This window comes from Triticum aestivum, chromosome 5D, assembly GCF_018294505.1.
Source record: "Triticum aestivum cultivar Chinese Spring chromosome 5D, IWGSC CS RefSeq v2.1, whole genome shotgun sequence".
Taxonomy (NCBI): Eukaryota; Viridiplantae; Streptophyta; class Magnoliopsida; order Poales; family Poaceae; genus Triticum; species Triticum aestivum.
Genome location: NC_057808.1, coordinates 349,871,278 through 349,881,266, shown reverse-complemented (window position 1 = coordinate 349,881,266; position 9,989 = coordinate 349,871,278). Strand labels below are relative to the sequence as shown.

The window sequence follows — 9,989 nt, the reverse complement described above, 5'->3', positions numbered from 1 at the left end:
AAACTGTCTATTTTCGTGACGTATATTTTCAAAATAGAATAAAATGCCATTTAATAAAACCATTTTTTTGCAGCGAAAATGTGAAGATATTGTGCAGTCCGTCTCACTTTGCAGCGAAAACCTACTCAACATTTTCAAATAGTTGTTTAACATTTTTTAATACTTATTCAACATCTTTTGAAATGTGTTTTGAAGAGTTTTTTTTGTAATATATACGTATGTATATGAAGAATATTTTAAAGAATAAAGAAAAGTAAAAAAGAGAAAATAAGATCAGAAAACAGAAAAAAAGGTGTGGCTCCCATGCGGCTGGGCCGGCCCGTCTGGGGCTCGCCTCGACGCGAGCGCGTCCCCCTCCTCTCGCCTCGACGCGAGCGCGTCCTCCTCCTCTCACGTAACGCAGGTAATAGGGGTGCCCGGCCTTCTGTGACCCACTTCAGAAATTAAGCCGGTGTTACCAGCAGCCCAACCACTGACGTGTTCCTATTTTCTCCCAAAAAAATCTGAGGTGTTCTTGAATCGACCTGTTGCGCTTCTTAACAAGTGTTTTTTTTATCTAAAAAGAGTTTTATTCCATTATAATAGGGTTGCAGTTTTTATTTTTTTAAACACAATAAGGTTACAGTTGAGAGGCAGAAGATGGTGCGCTACGTAGCCATACATCTATACTACTTTCTACTCGACTATACGACACCAACCAATCTGTCATGGTGTTGAGAATTTGTTTCATTGCTTGGGTAGTGAAAAAAAAGTGCACGCGCACTGCAAGGTGAGTACAGTAGTACGGCGTGTCCCTGAACCGGCCTTTGTCGCTGATTCAACTTTCCCAATCCTATCATCTGGATCAAAGGTGATCAGCTAAACTTAAGAAGTGCATGGCTCACGCTTTGTATCCCACGAGAGTCTTTGTAAAGTTGTTCTAGTCGACTGTTAAGGGTGGCCTTTAGTTCCAGACTTCCAGTACTGGAGAACGGTGCAAAGGACCTTTTGTCAAATCACCAAGAAGGAAACAAAATCCAGGCCAAGGAAAATTCAGTCACAGCACTAGTTTTTAACTGGAAACAACGAAAGCGTGAAGTCCGTCAGCCGTCATGTTTGGTGAGACGTCTTACCTCTAGTCCAGCAACAGCACAAGACAAGGCAGCTAGATAGCTCATCTTTCAGATCAACAAGATGCATCAGTAGGTAAATGAAACTGAGAGATTCCTTTCTTTGTTCGTCACCAAACAAGAAAGGTTAGTCTCATTGTTTATTTATAAATTCGAAAAAAGGGGATACTCCTCAGCTCATTGTTAATTGGACTTTCTTTCCAGGGAGAATTACTGCCTTCTTTCTCCTCGGTCATAATAATCGTATATAAGAGTGCTCCACCAAATAGAACGAGAGAAATGCTCGTGTGTTCCGCCACAAGAGTGCTCCCCCAACTATACTCCTTAATGTCATCCTTCAGGAGGCCAAACTTTGGTTTATAGCGGGCGCCACAAAATTAGGGTCTATTATTTTGTGCGAGTAATTGTCATGCCGTACTTTGTGGGTGCTTTGTAAAATTCTATTCTCCTCTTATTTAATCGATCACGCAAATCTTACGCCTCTATTTCAAAAAAAAGAAAATCATATAGAAGAGAGTAGTTCTCCTCTGCTAGTGTGATCAATCTTTTTTTTCTTAAGCTCCAGCAAAAGCTTTGCCACGTCTTCATTAATTAAGGAGTAAAAGTTATGTGCAAACCCGCCCATCGATCCATATTCCTATTGTAATTTGGTATATGTTTACTGTAATCGTGTCAGTCGATTTTGTATAAATACTAATCATGAGTTGTATAATGAAACATTGGTTTTGCTAAATATTTGCCTGAAACTCTAAATCGCCTTGCCATGGACGAGCGCGAGCGGCACAAAACCGTCACAAACTGCCCGAGCGGCGCACACACATGATATCTGACACATGTCTCAACAAAGAGGCCTCGTTAAGGTACACTCTTGCATCATCGTCAACCATTTCTCTCCTGGAGGCGTCATCATCCTCCCTAAACTCCGAGCAAACGACTCCGACTTCATCAAAGGCAAACATTGATCCAACCCTCACGATAGAGGCCGTGCGAAAACACAAGAAGACACATGTGAGCCACCCGCACCGAGAGCAGCGCACCTCCGATCTGAGAGAGCTATTTTCTTTGTATAGCAAATAATAGCACATATATTTACAGCAATCACGTACTTGCTGTGCAGCATGTATTAGTATTTACAGCAATCACGACCGTATATATCGATCCATCACACCATATTTTGGGTGACTGATGCGACATGGATCGATCACACAGTTTGATCAGAATAAGGAGGAAGGATTAGCAGCGCACGCCTGAGCCGCAGCCTTGTCCATGGCCTCCTCCCGGACGCCGGCGTTGCAGAGGTTGGCGAGCGACCGCATGTGCTTCATCCCGTACTGCGTCAGCGGCCCGCACCGCTCCTGGAACCTCCGCACCACGGACTTGAGGCAGTCCCAGTCATCCACCACAGGCTGCCCCGCCGGCCGGACGGCGCCGAGGACCTTGGCACCTTGCTCAGAGCCGAAGAGGAGGCCGCCGATGAGCTCCACGCTGCTGTCCACGCGAGACCGCCGCGCCATCGTCTCCACCAGCCGCCTCCGCGCCTCGCCTTTCTTGGCCGACCCCTCCGCCGACCTCCGGTACTTGTGCCAGAAGTGGACGAGGTCGGCGTCCCGCTGGTTCACTCGGCCGCCCGGCAGCTGCCTGGAGGTCGAGGAGGAGCCCTGGACGAAGGAGGCGTTGTCGTTGGCAGGATTGGTGCCGATGTAGAGGAAGAGGCTCTGGTCGTTGAGGTCCAGGTCGCCGTACTGCATGACGTGGGAGCCGAGGCTGTACGTGCCGGCCGCCGACGTCCGGTCCCTGACCCGCTCGTACTGCTGCTTGAGGGACTCGGCGTTGAGGTTGTGCGCGTCGCTGTCCTCCATCCAGGCGACGCTGTAGAGGTCGCCGAGGCAGGTGTCGTACTCCGGCGGCGGGGCGCCCTCGTCGTCGCCGGGGCAGTAGGTGCCCCAGCTGCTCTCCTCCGCGTTGGCCGCCGTGGTGGCGTACACGCCGATGTTGCCCGGGAGGAGGCCCTCGAAGATGCTCCCGGACTCGCAGGCCTCCAGGTAGAAGACCAGGCTCTTGTACCCGGCCCCGCCCGCGTGCTTCTTCTCCAGCGTCCGCACCAGGTCGTTCGCGTACAGGTACTCCTCGTCGCCCGGCATCCCTGGTCGATCCACCCACGTCACGCCATGTCACGCCCCACGATGCAAGAAAAGAATACACACTCGAGTAAAGATTGATGGAGATGGGATGATATTTTACCGAGGATCCCTGGGCCGCCATGATCGGCGTAGTAGACGAAGATGTGGTCGTCGGAGCCGCTGCTGACGACCTTGCCGCTGCCGCTGCCGGTGAGCTTGGACTTGTCGCCGAGCAGCGCGGCGAGGAAGTTGTTGGCGTTCACGTCCGCCCCCGTGTAGTCCTTGGGGACTCCGGCGTAGACGTCGCCGCCTTTGGGGTGGTTGATGATGACCCCGGGCCTGGGGTTGTCGCGGTTGCCGGCGATGTCGTCGTACATGAAGACGATGATGTTCTCGTCCTTGAGCCCGCCCTTCTTCATGATCTGGTACGCGTGGCACACGTCCGCCTGCACTTACGCGGATTCATTGATTAACTAAGCAATATGATCAGAACATTCTCCATGAGAGTAATTAAGGAGGAGTATTTAATAGGGAACTTGGTGCCTGCCTGGTGGCGGTAGTTGTAGTAGCCGTTGGAGCCGGCGATGAGGACGGCCCATCTCGTCCCGACGACGTCCTTCTCGGACGGCAGGCGGAGGAACTCGCCGGCGACGAGCAGGGCGAGCTGCGACGACAAGAAGAGGAGGAGGAGGAGGGGTGAGCAGGAAAGGCGAGCCATGGTGAACTGCTGCTCTCTGCTTCAGTCAGCTGGCTCTGCCGCCAAAAGTCAGGCCGGATCGAGATGCAGAAGACGATCCTTCCTGTCCCTCTTTATATGAGTACGACGACTGTAACTCGCTTACATACGTTGAGTAAAAAAAAACTTGAAATATACTTTAAGTAAATGATTATTATAATATCACTGATGTTCCGGCCGGCCTGTGTTGGGTGGAGGTCGATTCGATTGGATGCACAGCGGCAGTGGAAGAGGAATCTGCCCGATCGGCGAAATGATGGACGTACCATCAACTACTGTGCATCGTTTTGTTTGTTTTTGTTTTACGTGGCGTACCAGCGTACGTACAGACATTATTATTGTTGCCTGGCGTGTAATCTATCTTCAGTCATTAACAGTGCCGTAACCGCCCCCGAATGAAAACAACATTTGCGCATGCTTAGACGCAACAAACAGCCACACTTAATTGGTCACTTGATTGATGGTAACTACTACAGCTACGAAATATGGTTACTGCAAGTACTGTAACCCGCTCATCGCAGGCTTTCGTATGGTTTGCACGTAGATTTGTGTGTGTGTGTGTGTGTGTAGTACTCATCGTTCAAACAGCAAACAACAACATTGAAGATTAATTGTCTCTCGACACATCAAAAACAAACAGTAGAATACTAGCATCTCACTCACACATACAACCACACATGCACACACGAAGAGAAAAACCGTCGCATAGAAGAAAAACACTCAACAGAAGGACAAAAGGTGATTTAAAAAAAATATGACACTTCTTTTTTTTGGAATAGAGGGAGTAGTAAATTCAAAAAGTTCCCCTTTGATATACACTAAGCTCGACTGTTGCCTACAGTTCCAAACAAAAATCAAAATTCAAGGTATCTCTTCTTTTCTCGATCGATTAGAAGAAAGCCTTGCCTCTTGTTAGATGGTCTTTGTCGGAAATGCAATTCAGCTCCCGGGAGCACGTGCTCCTGCCTGTGAAAAATGAATTTTGAAATGTCAAAAAAATCCCAACAAAATTTATGTGATCTTTGTCACATAAAAATGCTACCTGAAATTTTCTAGACAAAAAGGTAACATCAATTGTTACCCTAAAATGTCACACCCAAATTTGTATTTTTCACCGTCGAAACAACGCTGCTCCGTTTTGCATGAAAATATTCAAGCCTGCTTGCGACACTAACACGAACATATACAAAAAATTTCAGAATTTTTTAAATTGCTTTACTATTTTATTTATTTATTTTACTGTTCATCCGGGTGCAAATACACCCGGGAGACAAAACGCCTCCCCCGGTCTTTGTTCTCTATGTTTCATTGCTGCTTTTCTGCCATTTCCTCCATGTTTCAAGTAGCCTTTCCGGTTCTAGGGAGCGAGACAATAGATCAACTTATGTGTTGCATACTTGCATTTTGAGTTTTTTCTATGTTAGTTTGTACCATATGTTATTTTATGGTAACATAGAGAACGCATCGTTTGGAAGCACATGGAGAACGGTCATAACAGCCACCACGTCCTTGCCAGAATTCATGGGCACTACCTTCTCTTGGGTGCCACATGTGGTGTGGAAGGCTTGGGTTTCGCCTAAGGTCAAGTTTTTCGCGTGGTTGGCGATTCAAGAAAGGATTTGGACCACCGATAGATTGGCTAAGCGGGGTTGACCAAATTGCGATTTTTGGCCCCTTTGCAAGAGAGCAAGAACCCGGTGCTCAGCTCTTCTACAACTGTAGATTCACCCTTCGTCTTATTCTTTCAATGAGTGGCTTCACCTTGAGCACATAGACACTTCCTCATGGCATCTTGAGCCCACGATGAAAGATTGGCGGGTCAACCGGTCCGTCATGAACATCCAAAATCGCAAAAGCTTGTGCATCCCTCACCATACTCATTTCTTGGTGTATTTGAAATGAAAGAAATGCATGAGTCTCCTCCACACGAAAAAGATCTTAGCCTTTCCTTCTCCTCTTGTCGGCATCGCTGCCGGTCCGCCCCATCTCCGATGGCCTTTGGGCCATGGAGGTGCGGAGGATCTCGGCCCCCCGCCGGCGGGACGGATCCCGTTCTCGTTCTTGTTAGATTCATCATCTTCATTGGGGTTGTGTGACGGCGGCAATGTCCCTCAGTAGAAATAATGTCTCGCATGTTCTATCCCCGCCCCGATGGTGTGTCTAGCGTCGTCGGAGGGTGTGTGGGGTGTGTCTCCGTCGATCTCGCGGGATTCGGTCGGTGTTGGCCTTCGGTGGATCTGTCTGGATCGATCTTCGTTCGTCTTTGTTTGTGTGTTTACAGGTTTGATCATGCTGATCTACAACCTTCTTCATCGGCGATGGTTGTTGAAAGGATCGATATAGTTGACTAGAGGGGGGGTGAATAGGCTCTAACAATTTTTAGCTTTTCTTTACCAATTTAAACTTTGCATCAAAGTAGGTTGTCTAGATATGCAACTAGGTGAGGAACCTATATGATGCAACAACCACAAGCACACAAGCAAGCAAGGGATACTACACAAAAATCTTGCACAATTAAAGGTACGAGATAACCAAGAGTGGAGTCGGTGAAGACGAGGATGTGTTACCGAAGTTCCTTCCCTTTGAGGGGAAGTACATCTCCGTTGGAGCGGTGTGGAGGCACAATGCTCCCCAAGAAGCCACTAGGGCCACCGTATTCTCCTCACGCCCTCACACAATGCGAGATGTCGTGATTCCACTATTGGTTCCCTTGAAGGCGGCAACCGGACCTTTACAAAAAAGGTTGGGGCTCTCTCCACAACTTAATTGGAGGCTCCCAACGAAACCCCGGAGCTTCATGTCACGCCCAATATGCGATACTATCCTAAAGAGACTCGAAGGCCCCACCAAGGATAGAACCGCATATTGAAACGCTTTTGCAAGGTGGATATCATTACATCAACATTACATAATAGAAGGGGATACATTCAAGGCATACAAATGCCGCAAGAATACATCAATACATCATACATGAGATCAACATCCAACTACGGATGAAGCACAAACAGAAACTCCAACGACATCCACCCTGCTAGCCCAGACTGCCGACCTGGAACCTATCCCCTGATCGAAGAAGAAGCAGAAGAAGAACTCCAAAACACGACATCGCTCTCGCGTCATGATCATCGCATAACCTGTACCTGCAACTGGTGTTGTAGTAATCTGTGAGCCACGAGGACTCAGCAATCCCATTACCATGGGTATCAAGACTAGCAAAGCTTAAAGGGTATGGAAAGGATAAGTGGTGAGGTTGCAGCAGCGACTAAGCATGTATGGTGGCTAAGTTGCGCAAATAAGAGCGAGAAGAGAAGCAAAGGAACGGTCGTGACACTAGCAATGATCAAGAAGTGATCCTGAACTCCTACTTACGTCAAGCATAACCCAGAAACCGTGTTCACTTCCCGGACTCCGCCGAGAAGAGACCATCACGGCTACACACGCGGTTGATGCGTTTTAATTAAGGTCAAGTGTCAAGTTCTCTACAACCGGATATTAACAAATTCCCATCTGCCACATAACCGCGGGCACGGCTTTCGAAAGATAATACCCTGTAGGGGTGTCCCAACTTAGCCCATTATAAGCTCTCACGGTCAACGAAGGATATTCCTTCTCCCGGGAAGACCCGATCAGTCTCGGAATCCCGATTACGAGACATTTCGACAATGGTAAAACAAAACCAGCAAAACCGCCCGATGCGCCGACATCCCGATAGGAGCTGCACATATCTCGTTCTCAGGGCAACACCGGATGAGCAATCCGTACAACTAAAACCAGACCTCAAGTTTCCCCGAGGTGGCGCTGCAAGGGGCTCTAGTTCGGACCAACACTTAGACAAGCATTGGCCCGGGGGGGCCTAAATAAAGATGACCCTCGAGAGAGCGACTCCCAAGGGAAAAGTAGGTGGTGAGGCAAATGGTAAAACCAAGGTTGGGCCTTGCTGGAAGAGTTTTATTCAAGGCGAACTGTCAAGGGGGTCCCATAAATCACCCAACCGTGTAAGGAACGCAAAATCCGGGAACATAACACCGGTATGACGGAAACTAGGGCGGCAAGAGTGGAACAAAACACCAGGCATAAGGCCGAGCCTTCCACCCTTTACCAAGTATATAGATGCATTAATAGTATAAGAGATATTGTGATATCCCAACATAAACATAATCCAACATGGAGCAATCTTCATCTTCACCTGCAACTAGCAACGCTATAAGAGAGGCTGAGCAAAGCGGTAACATAGCCAAACAATGGTTTGCTAGGAAGGGTGACAAAGGTTAGAGGTTCATGGCAATTTGGGAGGCTTGAGGAGCAAGTGAATAGGTAGCGCAACATAGCGATAGAACGAAGCAACTAGCATAGCAATGATAGTAATGAGATCCAAGGTGACGGTCATCTTGCCTGAAATCCCACTAGGAAGAAGAACGAGTCCATGAAGAAGATGAAGCCACGAAGACGAACGAATCCTCACGATCGCAACGACACGGGAACTATCGAGAAGAAGCACACAACAAGGTAAACACACCACACATGAAGAAGGCATGATGCTCAACCAAGAATGATGCATGACAAAGCTATATGAAGCTACTCATGACAAGAGATGGTGCATACAAGAACAACTCATCAAAGCAAGTTTAAATAAGGCCGGAAACAACACATAGCAATTCCGGTAAGTCCTCATATGCAAATTTCGAAATTGGTCCAGAACTGAATAACCCTTATATTCAAGTTGTTAAACAGCAAGTTAAAGAGCACCATGATGATCTACACGAAATTTTAGTCAAGTTACATATAAAGTTCATTAGATTCGGAGCTACGGCCTAAAAGATAAGAGCAAAACAAGAACAACATGGCATTGATGCAAAATGCATACAAACATCAAGCAAACACTTCAAAACAAGGATGCAACATGATAATATGGAACTACATGCAATTCTAAGCAAGTTTCATATAGAGCATGCTCGAAACGGAGCAACGGTGCAACACATACACTCCAAACAAGACATAGCAACAATCTGACCATAACAGCAACTAGGCAGCTAGCAAGCATCAAAACAATATGCTACAGCAACTCAACATGAAAACAAAAGGCATGGGCATGAATTACAGGTAAGGCATGACAAAACATGAACACTGAGCTATCTCCATAAATCACTAGAACAAGCTCAAAAGGACATGGCAAGATTTCAAATAATAACAGGTTCACAGACTTAGCAGAAATTACTGGACATGGCAGAAATAACATCAGGTTACAATGTTTAGAGCTATGAAACAACATGCTACAGGAACATATCATAGCAAAGAAAGGCATGGCATGAATCTACTCAAAGCATATAACAAATGTCCCTTACTGACCATAAGCCAAAAAGGACCAGAAGATATGATGGCAAGCATGTAAACATAGCAAGTTTCGTTATCAGGTTTCAGACAGCAGAAAACAGAGCATGGCAGAAACAGACATTATGAGGGCATCTTTGTGAGCTTTATGCACTCATCACAAAGCAATGCATGACAAAACAAGCATACCTACAGCAAGATGGCATGTTTATGAAGCTATCCATGGCAAGAGCAAATACATAGCATGAAAGGATCAACTACAACAAGCTTGGCAAAATTGAATAACACGTAAACAATCTGCCAGAAATATTTTATAGCAAAAGTAGAGCAAGATTGAGTCATACTATGGCACTCCATAATTGCAAACAAGGGTAGGAATGAATCAATTACAACAATATCTACAAAACATCCTTATTGAACATCTCCAAAATATGCATGTATCTCTCTGTAGCATCAAGTTTACATGACAACAAAATAACAGCAGACAAAGACTTGGAGAAATCACCAAGTCTCTGAAATCAGAAACATTACGGTGCCTAGTTTGCATGCTTGTGCTAGTCACCGCAGAGATCACAAAAATACATGGCATACACCACTGGAAAGATGGCATGGCATACAACAAAACACATGTAGAGCTCATACTCATAAGATGCACATATTAAATGATACAAAAATAACAAAACACCAAGTTCTGAT

The 9,989-nt window shown here is 46.5% G+C and overlaps 1 protein-coding gene across 1 annotated transcript; it reads right to left on the bottom strand.

The window, feature by feature from the left end:
- Nucleotides 1–2,154: 2,154 nt before the first annotated feature.
- Nucleotides 2,155–4,045, bottom strand: LOC123121688 (vacuolar-processing enzyme). Its single transcript, XM_044541705.1, has 3 exons — nt 3,777–4,045; nt 3,351–3,675; nt 2,155–3,252 (listed from the first exon to the last, which is right to left on the bottom strand). The coding sequence occupies exons 1-3, from the start codon at nt 3,945–3,947 to the stop codon at nt 2,324–2,326; spliced, it is 1,425 nt and encodes a 474-aa protein (XP_044397640.1). The 5' UTR covers nt 3,948–4,045; the 3' UTR covers nt 2,155–2,323.
- Between the last annotated feature and the right edge of the window lie 5,944 nt (nt 4,046–9,989).

What these genes read in the sequence shown, in the direction of transcription:
- LOC123121688 (XM_044541705.1), bottom strand. Translation starts at nt 3,947, where the DNA reads ATGGCTCGCCTTTCCTGCTCACCCCTCCTCCTCCTCCTCTTCTTGTCG. An exon ending in ACTACAACTACCGCCACCAG is followed by an intron (nt 3,676 to 3,776) that starts GCAGGCACCAAG and finishes GCGTAAGTGCAG; the next exon opens with GCGGACGTGTGCCACGCGTA. An exon ending in TGGCGGCCCAGGGATCCTCG is followed by an intron (nt 3,253 to 3,350) that starts GTAAAATATCAT and finishes TGGATCGACCAG; the next exon opens with GGATGCCGGGCGACGAGGAG.